At 40.2% G+C, this 16,865-nt stretch overlaps 1 protein-coding gene across 16 annotated transcripts in view; it reads right to left on the bottom strand.

Annotated features, from left to right (window-relative positions):
- The window catches only part of RAD51B (RAD51 paralog B), a 672,513-nt gene that overhangs the window by 128,378 nt on the left and 527,270 nt on the right, over positions 1-16,865 (bottom strand). For all 16 annotated transcript variants that reach the window (XR_011532983.1, XR_011532982.1, XR_011532980.1 and 13 more), the window contains one exon: positions 1,283-1,361. Coding sequence is in view for 7 of the 16 variants with exons in the window: in XM_070594109.1 (XP_070450210.1) it covers positions 1,283-1,361 (79 nt within the window). In the remaining 9 variants the exon portion in view is untranslated. The remainder of the gene's footprint in view (positions 1-1,282; positions 1,362-16,865) is intronic.

Here is a 16,865-nt window from a genome sequence, read left to right as displayed (position 1 = left end):
GAAAACAATATTTGCAATTGTAAAAAAAATATTTACCAAGGAACTTGGATAGCATAAGTCAAAGGCTAAGAGCCAAAGGTCAGTAGTTCTTACCCCAAATTTCCCTGGATCCGAGTCCCTGCTGTGGAGCTCAGCTGCACCAAACAAACACTCTGCTTTCCGGGCCCATTAAGAAGCAGACATTTTAGAAGGGGAAGGAAAGGGAAGGCCTGTTCCTCAGTCAGAAGCATACACTCTCCAGCCTGCCCCACAAAATCCCTGCTAGGTCTTTGCAATGCAATGTGTCTCCACGGGCATACTGCAGGGACTTGCCCTGTTTCACAAACCCGGGAGAAATATTCAGTTTACGAAATCCTAAAGGGCAGATGTTCCTCCAATGGACAGCCATGACAATATGCTCCTCTGTGGTTCAGGCTAGATGTTCACCTACGCATCTTTGTGGATGGGGCCTCCTGCCTGACAGCAGTGTATCCTGAGCTCTTCTGTGGGGACCCTTCTTCATCTATAGACCAGTTTGGACATCTGACCCTGTGGGCTAAGTTCAGTGGTGTCTGAATTTACCCCGTCACGTTCACTGTTTTCTGGACAGATCTGCCATTGGATGCCTCTCCTAGTCACTAGAGGATCCAGTCTCTGGGAGTGAACCACCATAGTAGATCAGTCAGTGCCAACTGACGCCTTGGTGCCTTGCGGCCTTGGGGTGCTCTATGTGAGTCGGACCTCAGCTCCTTCCAAGGCCAGTAACACAAGGTGGAGGTTAGCAAGGCCTCGTCCCCAGTCAGGACATGAGCACAGGGAAAGGAAATAGACTAACCATGAGGCTGAGGAAGTAGGGCTCATGGAGCCATGACAAAGTGCCCCACAGGCTGCCAGTCCAGATGGTTCTTCAGCTGCTCAGTGAGAGAGCTCTGAGGCAGTGCTGGGTCCTCCAGGCTGGTGTCAGAGACTTACTGCCTGGGTCCTCAGTCCGTAGGATCTGTGAAGAGGACTGGGGTGGTGGCAGTTCCTAGCTTGCTTGGTTTGACCCTTATTCTTTGGTTGTCTCACTCTGTTAGGAAATTCTGTACTTCTCCCTCAGCCCCACCTCTACTTTGTCTCAAATTCTTGCCACAATTGCCAATCTCTTTTATCTCATCAAGATAAATATCATTGCCCAACTCCTCTTGACCTTTGATTCTATCCTGAAGTAGCTTCGATCAGGAGCAGAGCAGTAATTATCACCCGCAATGGGCAGCACTGAGCATAATCAGCTTAAAGAAATGGCTTAATCCAAGAATCTTACCTTGAAGAACCAGGCCTTCCTTCTTGATGGTGTAGACAAATGAGGTAAAGGGAGCCAGAGGAGACTTGGCAATGAGAATCTGCACATAAAGCATATTATGGGTTAGTCAAAGGAGAGATTAGAGATGGGCCTCTGCCTCTGTTTCCTCTCCTTTCCACTTTGAGACAAAGTGGTACCATATGACTACAAACTATAAGGTCAATTTTAAAAAAAATGACTTTAGAACCAAATGAGTGTTATTCCTTCAATCAGCTGATCATCTTGGAAGGCTGTGCATTTATTCCAACTATTCAGCCACCAAATGCCATATTCTTCTAGAAATGTTTCATTCTTTTAAGTCACATGCTTAACAGTTATCTTTCTGCCCAAAGATAAACCTAGCTTGATTCTCTAATTTTATTCATAAACTTAGCTATTTACTAAAAAAAAATAAGAAAAATTAAAAAAGTTTAAAAATTCAAAGCTATCCTTAAAAGATAAAGATTTATCATCATTGTAAATATTCAAAATAACTTGCTATAAGCAAAGCCATGATCAGTTGCTTTGTTTTCTTCAACTCTTCACCAAGTCTGTATTCTTACCCTTTGCCATGTGACTACATTTTTCTGTTACTTAACGTTTATAGTATTCCCACAGCCCTTAACTGTGGGTGCGGCCACATGACTTTTTGGCTAATAGGTTGTACCAATTCTCAGCCTAGGCCTCAAGAAGCCTCGTGATCTCCACTTGTTCTCTTAGGCTTCTGCTACTGCCAGAGAAAAATATGTCCAAGAGAATCTGCTATCTCAGAAGGAGGATGAGAGACATCTGGAGCAGAGCTGGCCAGCCAGGGCCAGCCTAAATAGCTGACCCCAGGAGAGCCATGTACACATTAGTTAAATGCTTATGACTGCATGCCTCTGAGATTTTGGTGTTATTGTCATGAAGCATTATTGAAACGAGTTGACTGCTATACCAGCCAACACAAAATACCAAAAATATTTTGGGTAATAGCATTTTCCTAAGAAGATACCTACTTTAAAGTGATGGTCATTTGGGCATTAACAAGTTAGTATCATTAACACTCATTGTCATACTTCATATGGTTCTGCAGAACCTCTAAGGACTGATGGATTATTTTATTACAACACTTCTCCTGCAGGCAGATGAATATCAGTTTCCTGTTTTACAAATTAACACCATCAAAAATAGTGACAGTGTGGCACAGAGCCACTTAGGTAATCAGGGAGACAAGGTGGAAGGAAGAAATAATTTCAAGTAACCAAAAGGCTTACATGCAATATCTCAATCTGTTTCAATTCAACAAACATTTACCGACTGTCAGCTGTGAGAAATGGTGGAATGATGGGGGGAACGATCACGGGTTGTAGTCATGGAGTTTGAATCTAGGTTCTTCCTCTAATCAGCTGGGTGGTACCCATGGGAAGGCCTGCAATTTTCCCCTGGTAGCCACCACCCCTCACCCTTCCTTTTAGTTAATAACTCCCCAGGTTTCAACATTTCTCTGCCTCTTTTGCAACTAGGTGTGGCCACGTGACAAAGCTTTGACTAACAGAATGTGAGTACAAGCGACAGGTAGAATTTCCAGATTATGTCTTCTTAAGAAAACTATGTGCTCTTCACTTTCCCTTTCCCTCTTCCCAAGGGCAGGAACCAGCTTCAACCACATGGACATGGACATCCTGGGCGATGAGGAAGCAACACAGGAGAAGGGTGACCTCATAAAGCACAGTGCCTCCCACCTGGGCTCACCTATCCACCTCAGGACAGAGCCATTTGTCTGAACCACTGTATTATGGCTGTCTTTATTTCTATGGGCATGGATTGAATTCCAACCAAAACTGTGCTCTGGACAACCTAAATTTTGGAGTTTCAGTTTCCTCACATGTAAAATGGGGATAACAACATCCACCTGAATGGGATTATTGTGAAGATTAAATTAAATATATAAAATGCCTGTCACCATGTCAAACTAACAAGAACATTTCTAACCAATCGTCACATATGCTTTCCAAGTACCCCTCAACTTTCATTCATTCAAAAATCAATACACTTTGCTTTTATCAGAAAGATTCACCTCAAGTTGAAGCTCAATAATCTTTACAACTGCTCTAAAGTTATCTAGATAAACTTGCTCATCATTCTCAGAACCAATAAGTAGATGGTATAGGTGGGTATTTACATCTTCATGTCAAGAACATCTCACCTGAAAATTAAGGTGATCCTTTCTGACAGAGATAGTTTGGGGGTGGCTCAATGTGAAGTTTATGGATGCCCCTTGGCAGAGGAATGGCATAGTAGAAGAGAGCACAATGCTTTTCAAACTTCAGTGTAGGTCTTAATCATCTGCAGGTCCTGTTGACATGCAGTTTGATTCAGTAGGTTTTGAGGGGAACCTGAGAGTTTGCATTTCTAAGCTCCCAGGAGATGCTGATACTGTGGTCCATAGACCACATTTTGAGTAGCTGGGTTCCAAGAAATATCCTGATTGAAGAGTCGAAGATGGAGAAGCAAGAGATGGGAGTTCTGGAGCTAGTTAGGAGGCCATAGCGATAATTCAGGGATGAGATGACCAGGGCCTAAACCACTGCTCTGTCAGAAAGAATAGGGAAAAATGAAATAGATAAGAGCAACATACATCCTTGAGGTCAAAGAGCAACAGAAAAAAACTGAACATATGCCAAAGTTCAGATCTTTATTATCTGCATGAAGCAATTGGACGTGAAACAAAAAGGGTGTAAATAAATAATAATCAATAAAGTTCAAAAAGTATATTTTTTAAAACTATATTACTATTTTAATTTTATAGACTGTAGAATTTGAGACTCCGAAATAAAAGGATGTGCTATTCCAGTGCAACACAACAAATGGCATCTGAGCCTAGGCCTTCCAGCCCAGTGGTGGTACCTCCATCATCTGACTATTTCCTCTCCCAGGGAGCACATGCCCACTCTGTGAACAAGCCCAGAGGCCCAGCCAGGACAACTTCAACTGGCGGGCCCTCACACTTGGAAGGACCTCCCTTTCAGGGAATCAAGGTGTTTGGACAGGTCACTAATTAAAGCCCTGCCCTTCCCAAGCAGGGTTTAAAATGGGTTATCAAAAGGATGCTTTGTGCGCAGTTGGAAAGTGGAAGTGATCAGTTGTGTCAGATGAATCTCACTCCCCTTTTGTGGAAAGAAATTCCAGATTGATAGATTAGAGGGCTACCACCAATGCGAAATATCTCATTTTCAGCAGAAAATGTAACAAACTCTCGATAGCTTTCTGGTTAAATTGAAGACAAGTAGGGCTGGATGCTAATACCATTAGGTGGATTTGTAAGTGACCACAGGATCAAAAGCAATCTCGTGAGGGGTAGCAACCTCTACTAGAACGTACTGGATTGTAGCCTTGGTCCTGTCACATTCAACATTCTTATTGACCAGGATAAGGACACTGATGTATTCAACCACATCCATACAACAAATATGGGATCTAGCAGGGAATAGAACTGATAAAAATCGCTACCCCAAAAGAGATTACATTCTAAAGGAAGCAAAGAGATAATAAATAATAAAATATGTGGTTAGATGATTATATGTGCTATGGACAAAAAAAAAAAAAGGCAGGGAAAGAGAGCAGGAAGTCTATCGGATCAGAGGAGGGGGTCATTTTTAAGTAGAGTAGTAAGAGAAGACCTCACTGAAAAGGTGACATTTGGACCTGTGGATCACGTAACAAAACCCACTGATGAGATACTGAATATGGTAATAGAGAAAGAGTTAATATAGTAGATTAAACAATTGTAATATCAAAACAAATCTCAATTTGGTTAGAGTGTTGGGACAAATGCTACAAATCTTTAGGATGCAATTTTATTGAAATATATGTAAGGCCTTGTCCTTGAGAATAGAGGACCAACTATTGGCTATAGAATGGGGGAGACGAGATTTAGCATTTAGAAAATGGATTAAGAATGTTGGTTAACTACAGTTCAACAAGAGTCGGTTGTGAGACGTGGTTCACAAAAATCTAGCGTGGTTTTGGGTTATATCAATAGAGACACAGTATTGGAACAAGAGAAGTGATGGTCCTGCCCTCCTCTTCACTCAGCAAACCATGCTTGGTGCAATGTGTTTGGATTAAAGTCAAATTCCAAAAGGGAAACTTCAAACAGGAGAACAACTGGAGGAGAACCATCAGCGTGGTTAGATACCCAAAGCCACCTGGGCCACAAACACTTCAATGCAAACCTGATGGTAAGAAGCCTGGCATGAAGGTGCATATTGCTTTTAATGTGAGTTTTTTTGATCTGGAGATTCTGTAATGTTACATAGTAGAGAAGGGAAGTGTATATTGGCTTTCTAGCCCAGCAGATTTCAGAAAAAAGTGATGCTTGCCATGTATCTTTGTGGATGCATATAAACCCTTCCCTTTTTTAGAGTTGAATCAATACCTTGTGCCTTTCTGCCTTTCAAACTATAAATTATCCTTTTCTATAGGAGACAACTCTCCCTGGCAGATAATTTAGGCTGCTCTGTTTCAGATGTTCAGTCAGCCCATAAATTTGGGGTGTTCTAATCATTGTCTGACTTGGGCTGTTGGCAAGCGTCATTCTATCTTCTTCAATACATAATGCCATGCAGGGAGGGCCTGCTTGGTTAATAAAACTCCAGGGCCCTAGTGTAAAATTTTCATCACAATCAACTCTGTGTGCAGTGTGTGAAGTTGGCTTTGGAACCCTCTGAGGGTTCACAGAAATATGTAGTTGGGCAAGAATGAGTGCAGACACAAGTGCCTCAGAGAGCCTAGCGCTCCACAAGGCAGGTGTGTGGGATTGTGAGTCGTTAATCCCACTTCCAGCAAGTAGCCAGGCTGTTTTTTCTTGAACATTTCCTTCCTATCAGACCAGCTTGACTTTAACCACACTCTAATGAATATACTTTCTTTCTCTTTACCTTTTCTCACGAGGAAAGTGGTCATTAATATTTTAAAATTCTTTTGAGGAACATTTAAGGTATATCTACTATGTACTAGATGCTGGGTTCCAAATCCCACTACCATCTGGAAGTAATTTCCATTATTTGTACCATCCACTCATCCATCCATGTACTTATTCAATCCATTCATATTTACTGGCACTTTCCTTTGTGCCAGGCACTGTGCTACGTGCAGAGAATACAGCAGGGGGCAAGACAGACAAGGTCCTTGCTCTCATGGAGCTGATATTCTGTGGCAGAAGACAGACAATACAGAGGAGCCTTTAGGCCTATGGGGTTTTTTTCACTTTGACATTCTACTATGAGCCTCATTCTTGAGCACTCATTCATTCATTCAATCCATCCAGCAACAAACATTTATTGAGTAGCTACTATGGGCTGGGCAGATTCAATTTGCACTGTGAGAATTTGTACTTTTTAAATGACTGTTATCTGTTTCTACTTCAATTCATTTCTTAGATGTATGTTCTGAATGCTCAATGAGATTGTGAAGATCAGGGGCATTTTCTTTGATCCCACACCCTCCTCTTCTATAGGGCCAAGTCCAGGGCTTTGCATGCTGTAGCCTCCTAAAATGATCGATGGGCATTTTCCTCACTGTTCTTCACTTTATCCCTGTGCTGTATGCCAGAAGCTTTCTCCCAATTTACTAGTGAAAACTCAGAAGGCTGGGTACTCTAAAATGTGGAAGGAGAAGTCACCTCTGGAGCTCACTGGCCTCCCCATAACAGACCCTCTTCTCCTTCTTTTATGTCCCTCCCCTCAGGAACCTATTTTGCTCTGAGTAAATAAAGTTGTCAGCTAATTTTCTTTAGCTCTAAAGTGACAGCTGATTTAAATCTTCCAGTGTTAGCCTTTCAGTTGTGTTTGCATACTAATGTAAGACTCTCAGGGGCTGGCCCCACAGGTGAGTGGTTAAAGTTCTGTGTGCTCTGCTTCGCTGGCCTGGGCTCACAGGTTCAGATCTTGGCAGGGGACCTAGTCCACTCATGAGCCATGCTGTGGAGGCATCCCACACACAAAAAATAGAGGAAGATTGGCACAGATGTTAGCTCAGGGAGAAACTTCCTCACCAAAAAAAAAAAAAAATTTTGGTAAACATGATGTAATCTACACAGAAATCAAAATATATAACAATGTACACCTGAAATGTATATAATGTTATAAACCAAGGTTACTGCAATAAAAAGAAAAGACTCTCCAAGTAGAGTAATGGAACTAAAATGGTAGAAAGTCCTATAGGATTGGGGTGGGTAGGGGAGCCTTACAGGGGGTTCCTACAGTAATGGTGATGATACAAACCTTATTATGAAAACATAATTCCTTAAAACAACCTTTTGAGGTAGGTAGCTTATGAGTGCTGAAGCCACGATTCCAACCCAGGACACCCAGTTCTATAACCCATGCTTTTAACTACCATGACGGCAGCCCCTAATTTATCATGCACAGATTGATTCACTTCTCTGAGATAATACAGCAAATGAGGCAGAAGACATAATAGCAAATACGGACTTTTTTTTTCCTGCAGCATGGATATTGCATGATTCAAGACAAAGGGACTGGGACAGGGCATCCATGCAGGTTGCCTCAGCTGTTCACAAGCTTCCATCCTGGCAATCGTCCTTCTCCCCTTCATTTGTGAATGTCCAAATCCTACCTACTCTTTGAACCCCATACAAATGCCACCTCTTCCAGAAAGCTTTGCTGATTTCTCTAGCTTGAGGTAACCTCTCTCTAACCCCATCATACTTCATCTGTACCTCTCAATAGCACCCACTGCTTTCTCCACTGTTTTATAGTTAATGTTACCTGAATTTACCACCATGTATTTGAAAGCAGAGAGCATCACTACCATTGCTGCATCTTTGGGTCCCACCAACCTCCAGTACTGCGCTGTATACATAACAGAAGCTTGATTATGAAATGCAAAAATGAATGAGTGAATAAAAGCACAAATTGGCGACTCTCAGAAGCTCTGATTCATACCCACTTTGAGGACTTTCTGGTGCCCCTCCTCAAAGTTGGGGGACTTAGAAGATGCCATAGAAAAGAGCAGGCTGCCTAATCACTGCCAAGATTCTCAGCTTGGGCAGGCCCAAGACAAGTCTTTAATTTCAGTTTGCTATAGCATCACATGTTTTTCCTGGCCTGATCCCACTTCCAAGAGGTTCAGAGAGTAGAAAAGGAGCCACAGAATAGAAAGTGCTACGCATACGAACCTCAGGCCTCCTCCAGGATAGTGACACCTTCTAGGGATAGTACCTGTGTCCTCCTTTTAAAGCAGAGGTGTGGCCCTCATCTGGAGCAACCCAGCCCAGCACTTCTCCTCCATGGGTGGCCAGGAAAGCCATTGTGGAACAAGCAGCACAAAGATGTCAGGAACCCTAGGTACAGGCTATCCTGGAAGCTGCTTTTATAGAGTTCTGGCAGGTTACATGAGTTCCTGCGTAGAGCCCCAACTTTAGGAAAAAGTGACTTTTGCCTTTGTGCCTCAGGAAAGCAGACATGAATAGGCAGCCATGTGCTGAGGGTAAGCTGGCACTGCCTCTTCCACTTTCTCTCCTCTAATTCCTGTGCCAGGCAGGCTTCCTTTAATGCTGGTAATGAATCCTTCCTCTCTTCAATTTCCTTCCCCTTTCCACCCACTACCCCAAATCTCACACTGGTTGAAGGTGAACGGCAGAGTAAAATGAGCCAGCAGAGGGAAAGTGTAAGCAGAAGAATTTCTTCCTGTAGGGGTAGGTGGTAGGCCTGGCTGTCTTTCTATCCCTGCTCGCTGCTACAAGATGTAGGGCCCAAAGACAGTGTAATATGTTCAGCCGAGAAAGCTGATGTGAGAAGCAATTGAGGTAGATAGCTCAGAAATATGATTTTGCATCATCCACAATTTCCTATCTTGCTAATTTTTTAAGCCTATCTCAGTCTCCCCCACGATTGGCAAGATTTTGCGGTTGTTGATGAATTCAGGGGTGATGTCCTTGTTGAATGCATCTAACACTTTCATCTGCTTGCAAGGGTTCTGCTGAGAAGTAAGGGAGAAAACCCACTGACGCTGAAACGTCCTTCAACAGGGACCCTATTATCTTACTTCAACGGGATGCCTGGGCTAATAAAACCCATTGCTAAGCTAAACAAACCTTTCCTCTAGCTCTGCCAAGTGTCTGCGACAGAAATCCTTCATGCCAAGGATTTTCCTCCTTGTCCAAGACTTAGAAAAAGGTTGTTTTCTCAGCTGCTTTGAAACCCAGGAAGAGAGCCAGGGAGGCGAACAAGCCAGTCAGTCTTGCATCAGATAATTCAACGGGCGTTTGATAACCTCAAGTCTTCTGTCCCTTACCCAGGTTGAGCCGAACTCTCCAAGCCAAGGGACAGAAGGGCCGGAAATGCTCCAGACAGAAAGATCTCTGTGGCTGGAAGGAGGCCACAGGATCAGGGGGGCTTGGTGTACCCAGTGATCCTCAAAGGAATTCCCTAGTCATTGTGTTAAGAAGAGCTGGAGGGAAAAGTGGCAGAGGTCCAGCTCTCAGTCCATATCTGGATCTTATACTGATTAGAATCTGCTTCGTCACTTGGAAAAATCACTCTCCATGGAACACTGAAGCCTCAGTACCAACAGCTTTGCAAGATGACGAGGGGAGAGTAGAGAATGAGTTTTATGGCACCTAACTGCCTTCTCTAAATAGGGGAGTATGATCTGTAGAAGTAATATAGAGCTGGAAAATGACAGGGTGGAAAAATGAACTCTATTGGAGCAGGCATGAATTTACTCATTTATCTACATATGGCCTACTTCACAACTTTTCCTACAGAAATTGGGGCAGAAATTGAGCTGATCTGAATCTCTAATGAAATACAATTCTAGACTCTGGGAAGATTCTCCTAGAAAGTTTGGCTTTGAGGCTACAAGATCTCATTCCCCCAGATAATATCCCTGCTCTTTTATCATCTCTCTGGTCACTGTTTAAAAATGTTTACCTATAAAACATCAGGTTCCCAAAGTACATAAATGAAAAGAGTAAAACATTAATTTCTTCAGATCAATAGGATATTAACTTAGTGAATTATGGGATAGTAACAGTTCAGGGTCAGAATGGCATTTTATTACTTTCTCCTTCAACATTTTATTATGAAAAATTTCAAACATACAGCAAAGTTTAAAGAATTTTATAGTAAATACATATACACTTATAAGTAGATTTTACCACCAACATTTTATTATACTTGTTTTTATCACTTATCTATCCATCTATTAATCCATCTTATTATTTTGTTGTTGCATTTCAAAGTTGCAAACATCAGTGCACTTTCCTCTAAATACTTTAGCATGCATATAATTAACTGTAAGCTTAATACTTGCTTATATATTTTAAAATTCATGTTGGGTTTTTCTTTTCTCCATGAACTTTACATCTATTTTGAAAAGATTAAGAATTTTTCCCAAATTATACTAAAATCAAAGAGAATTTAGTGACTACACATATATGGTAGCATGCAAATTTATATAGTCAAAGAATATGGGTCATTAATTCTTTCTATATTAAATAGCAGCTTTAACTGAAGTATAATTTACATGTAATAAAATTCTTTAATATAAGCATTGAAGCTATAAACTTCTTTCCAAGCACTGCTTTAGCTGCATAAGTTTTGATATGTTGCATTTTTGTTCATTTCCTCAAATTATTTTCTAATTTCCTTTGTGATTTATTCTTTGACCTATTGCTTATTTACAAATGAGTGTGTGAATATGCATTTAATTTGCATACATTTGAGAATTCCCTAAATTTCCTCCTGCTATTGACTACCAATTTTATTTCATTATAATTAGAGAAGTTTGCATGGTTTCATCCTTTTAAATTTACTGAGGCTCATTTTGTGGCCTAACACATGGTCTAACTAGGAGAATGTTCCATGTACACTTGAGAAGAATGTGTATCTGCTGTTATTGAGTGGAGTGTGCTATAGATGCCTATTAGGTATAATTGGTTTGTAGTGCTGTTCAAGTCTTCTATTTCCTTGCTGATCTTCTCCCTAGTTGTTTTATCCACTATTAAAAGTGAATATTAAAGTCTCCAACTATTATTGTTGAATTGTCAATTTCTCCCTTCAATTTTGTCAGTTTTTGCTTCGTGTATTTTGGGGCTTAGATGTTAGGTACATATATGTTTATAATTGTTATGTCTTCCTGATGGATTCACCCTTTTATTATTATAATATGTCCTTTCTGTTTCCAGTAATAATTTTTGTTTTAAAGTCTATTTTGTCTGATATTAGTAAAGCCACTCCAGCTCTCTTTTGGTTACTGTTTGCATGGTATATATTTTTCCATCCTTTTACTTTAACCAATCTATGTCTTTGACTCTAAAGTGTGTCTCTTGGAGACAGCATATAGTTAGATTGTGGGTTTTAAAAAAAAAAAACCCATTCTGCCAATCTCTGCCTTTTGTTTAGTCCATTTACTTTTAGTGTAATTATTGATAGGGTAGGATATATGTCTGCCATTTTGCTATTTGTTTTTCTGTGTATCTTATGGTTTTTGTTCCTCTGTTTTTCCATTACTGACTTCTTTGTGTTAGATATTTTTCCAGTATACCATTTTAATTCTCTTATTGTTTCTTTTACTATACACTTATGAATTATTTTTTATAGGTTGTCCTGGGACTGCTATTAACATTTTAACTTAAAATAATCTAGTTCAGATTGATACCATCTTAATTTCAATTGTTTATAAAAACTTTACTCAACATAGCTCCATTCTCTTCCTGTCTTTTGTATTACTATTGTTAAACAAATTACATCTTTACACATTACAAGTCCATCAACATAGTTTTATAATTATTGCACTATGCACTTGTCTTTCAAATCAGATAGGAGAAAATAAGGGATACAAAAAAAACCACATTGATACGGTCTTTTATAGTTACCTACGTACTTACCTTTATCAATGCTCTTCATTTTTTCATGTGGGTTTGAGTTACCCTCTAGTGTGTTTTCATTTCAGCCCGAAATGAAAACCTTTTAGTATTTCTTGTAGGGCAGGTGTACTACTGACAAATTCTCATATTTTGTATTTCTGAGATTGTCTTAATTTCTCCTTCATTTTTGAAGGATAGTTTTGCTGGATATACAATTCTTGGTTGACAGTCTTTCTTTCAGCAATTTGAATATGTCATTTCATCACCTTCTGGCCTCCATGGTTTCTGATAAGAAGTCAGCCAGTTAATTTTATTGAAGATTCCTTGTACATGAAGTCACTTAATGACTAATGACTGAACAGATTTCCCTAAATGTCTTGAACTAGTAAGTCTCTCAGCTTTTGCTGAGGGTCTTTGTGTGTGTATTGAGGCATGCCTTCAACACTCCAGCATGCAGCTGAAAACTCTATCTTAATCTTCATTTCCTGCTTACACAGAGCCTCAAGGTCAGCCAGAAGTGAGAGCTTCAGGTCTTCGCATGTCTTTCCTGGGTCTGAGCAAAGCTCCTGGCATGTATGTAACCTTCTAGATTTCCTGGTATATGTAGGACCTTAACAAAGCCCTCTGTGAACATCTCATCCCTCAGTCTTTCCTTTTAAATTTTTTGGTCAGCCTCTCATTAGCCCTACCTGATAATGGGGCCTTAGGCAGCCATGATGGTAAACAGTTGCCACTGATTATTTTTGACAAATGCCTTATGGGTAGGGTTGTTCATACATACGAAGTTCTGAGTCAGGTCAAATAAAGACAAGCCCTGAGAATGGAGCGTTCAGTGAGCTGACAGATAGGTCAAATAGTGACAATTCTCTTGGATGGGGATTTTGGGGAGCTTCAAACCTGTTCTGCCCACTCCAGTAACCTCTAGGTTGCTTGCTTACAAAGCTATAGTAGTTGCAAGATGGTTGGCTTTCAAGGTTACTGCAGAGCTGAGAAGAGGAGGATGGGATTAGAGAAAATTAAAGTGCCACAAATCATCCTGTTCTTACTGAGATTCACCTGCTTTGCTTGAATAAACCCTCCTCAGATTGAATGCCTTTAGTTAATTTCCAGAGTTCTGAAAAAGTTGATTTTGACAGTTTTTGCCAATGCTCTTGCTGCTTTTGTGGAGGTGCAGATTTTTTGAGTGCCTTACTCCACCATTCTGTACCTTGTCTCCCAAGCTAAATTTCTAAACGTCCTGATTCAATATTCATCTTTGCTATCTCCCCCTATTCAACCCTGCTACCTTCCTCTTCTGTTTTAAACATTTTCACAGTTCTAGAAGATTGTTTTGTTTTATGTTTTAATCAACTTAATGCTTACACATAATTTAAAATAGCAAATAATATCACTTTGTATTATCATTCACCCCTTTAACTGAATTTATGTCAGCTATCAGATTTTTAATTTCCACGAGCTCTTTCTTGTCCTCTGTTTCTAATTCAGCACATCCTATTCTTGTTCCTATATCATCTTTAACTCTCTGAGGATATTAATTATAGCTTATTTCAGATTTTTTTCCCTAAATCTTGCATTATCTCTAATTCCTCATAGTCCTCTTTCTCTGTTTTGTTCTCTCTTGGATGTGGGAGGCATTTTCCAAAGTCTGGCAATCTTTGGTTGTTCAGTCAAATTTAAATTATAAAGTATATTTTATTCTAAAAATATAATTAGAAGCACTGTGTATATGGACAACATTTGTAAACTGGTGGGATCCTTTGGAGAGTGATCAGTGTCAATACATGGAGATACCTTCTCAGAGGAAGACTGATATTTACAGGAAAGAGTTCTCCAATCTCTCATCTGGTTGCTACATTCTAGAAGAGGACAGAGAAAGGGCTTCAGATTCACCATTTGGCAGGTGTAACCTCTTGCTTTAGTCAAATGCCTCCCCTTGTCCTCTGCTTTGTTTGGAGTCCCAAGTCTGAAATTTCTCTAATTCATTTTCTCCAAAGATAAATTTTGGCCTTCAACCTAGGTTGGAGATTTGTCACCTAGCTGTCCAGAGTGAAAAAGCGGATCCAACTACTTCATATATTTCATACACAAATTTCAACTAATCTGCTGTTTTCATCTTCTCTGCCTTCTGTGATATCTGGTGCTTCCAAGTCCTGAGGAAATCTCTCAAGTGTTCTACTGTTACACTACTTTGAAGGCACTTTGTTTTACAGTTTCCTCTGTTACATCTTGTCAATCTTCTATCACTGCCTGTCTTCCACTATTTTGTTGAAACCTGTTGATGTCTCAAAGAGATTCCCAATATCTTTACCTTTTTGAGTTAATATATACATATATTTTGCATTAAATTGAAATAATTTCAGAAAGATCATGGGAAGGAATGGAGAAAACATAAGTGGTCAAACTTCCACATTAAAGAGGAGGCCCTCTGTGAGCTTTGATTCTTCTATCTTCAATCAGGTTGTGATTTGGTGGCATTATTACGATACCATCTTTGAGGGTCAGTTACACACACCCCCCCCCCCATACATATGAGTACTACATAACACCAAATAACTCCTCTCAAGGATGCTCAATATAATTTTTAACTATCAAAAAATCATTCTTATAGGGGCCTAGGAAAAGGTGGCTTGGGGCCAAATGTGATCACCCTTCTTACAAAATGTAAGACACTTTGAATTTAGTCAATCATGGCTTCAAATCTTGTCTGTATGATTTTGGGTACTCTAACCTCTTGAAGCTTCACTTTCCTCATCTCTAAAATGAGCACAGTAATGACCAACAATAATACCAACCTCAGAGGCTTATTGTGAGGATTAATGAGACGAATGAAATCAAGGAAAAAAAGTGGCACCTCTTAAGAACCTAAGAAATGTTAATTTCTTTCCACCTTGGTTGGGTAGGAGGTAAAAGTGCAGGTAAGTTAGTAACTTCCCCTATCATGAAGGCTAGAGAGTTAGTTCAATGATCTAATTGCATCTCCTTACTGCTCACGTGAGAGTGTCTGTGCTTGAGGCTAATGTACAATTTCACACAGGCCATAGCACTATACATTTAGGTTTCACATGATATTTCTAACCATTACTGAAATTGTTAATGTTACCATTTGTTAGTATTACCAGTGGGTGCTGCTAAAGGAAGAAGTAAGAACTGACTGTAGCACTAGTAAGTTCATGGCCATCAAATACTACATTTCAACTTTATTTTTAATGACTTTTTAAAACCAAAAGTTAATGTAAATGTCATCAATTTCAACTTACAAATAAGGATGAACAAGTATGTGCTGGTTTCATTGTGATCTGAATTTGGAAATTTCCACCTAGCTCCAACTAAAGCAACCAAATACTGTCAAAGGCAATTTCAAGTGACAGAAATCCACTCCCTTTCTCTACCCTAAATCAGGAGTATAAAAATGATGAAAAAGAAGATGCACAGGAGCTCTGTCCAGATGTAAACGCTAAGTTCTCTGAACATCCAGCGAGGCAGGCCTGACTCCCCAGCATGTTCACGGACCCATAAGAAGCAGAGCCAGATCTCCTTGTCCAGGCCCACTAGGAAACACAGCCAAGGCGAGGCAGCTCGGGCCTGGAAGGGTCACAGAAGGAAGGCTGTGGCTGTGTGAGGATTATGGTAGAAAGATGCCAGGAACTCAGAGGGTGTGTCTTGAATTCTGAAGTACACACATCTCTGTTACATCATGCTTGGGCCACATGGGATTTTCTTTAGTCTCAAAGGAATCGATTCGAGGAAGGCAACACGTTTCTATGTAAAGAGGCCGAACTCTGGGCTTGACATATCCAAAAACAGCTGGTCAAGTGGGACTGGTTTGTGTAATGTACCACATCCCTGGCTCTGCTCGGATGGGTGGAGAAACTATTGCTAGTGGGAAATCAACAAACTCTTTCTTCAGAGTGCGGTCAAATTAATTCCCTCTGTTACCACAGCATTCTTACTATTTCCCTAAAGCCCTCCTCCAGTGAAAAGAAGGGCAAAGGACAAGAAGGAAACACAAGACAGGATTTCAGATGAGTTTAAGGGTCTAACAGAGAGGCAACAGAGTCCCCTTCCTATCCTTTCCTTTAAGACTTAAACTAAATCTAGTTTGAACTAGTCTTTGCAACAAACTCAGAAAGATTCAGAGAACTGGAAGCTTTTTACAATAACTCTCTTCAGGGTTGCAGGGCCTAACCAGGGACCTGTCAATTTGGTCTTCTGTATTTTTAATATTTTTATGTGACTGTGTCTAAAGCTTACACTACATATAAACACAGGGTGACACATTTATTGAGTATTCTTGGGGAATTAAGCTATCTTTAACCCACAGAAATAGGTTCATAGACTGAAATAATTCGAGAAATAGGGATCTGCAGGAGAAGGACTTTAGAAAAAACTTGGTAAGAAAAGCTTAATAGCAACCAGATTGGATGTATATGGAGTTTAAAAACTATCCTGTCTCCTTGGGAACCCACCAGATGTCCATTTGGGGCCTACTTCAAACATCAGGACTCTGGTGGACTTGGGCTAATAGTAATGATAAGAGCTAACATTTATTACTTAAGTGCTTGCTCAATGCCAGGCGCTGTTCTGAGACAGGTAATCTTCATATCAACTTTATGAGGTCGATATTATTATTATCTCCATTTAACCAATGGGGAAACTGAGGTGCAGGTCTGCTGATCAGCAGAGGGGAGT

The sequence above is a fragment of the Equus przewalskii genome, chromosome 25 (assembly GCF_037783145.1).
Source record: "Equus przewalskii isolate Varuska chromosome 25, EquPr2, whole genome shotgun sequence".
Classification (NCBI taxonomy): domain Eukaryota; kingdom Metazoa; phylum Chordata; class Mammalia; order Perissodactyla; family Equidae; genus Equus; species Equus przewalskii.
Note: the sequence above shows the minus strand (reverse complement) of the source record. Positions and strands in the feature narration are given on the sequence as shown.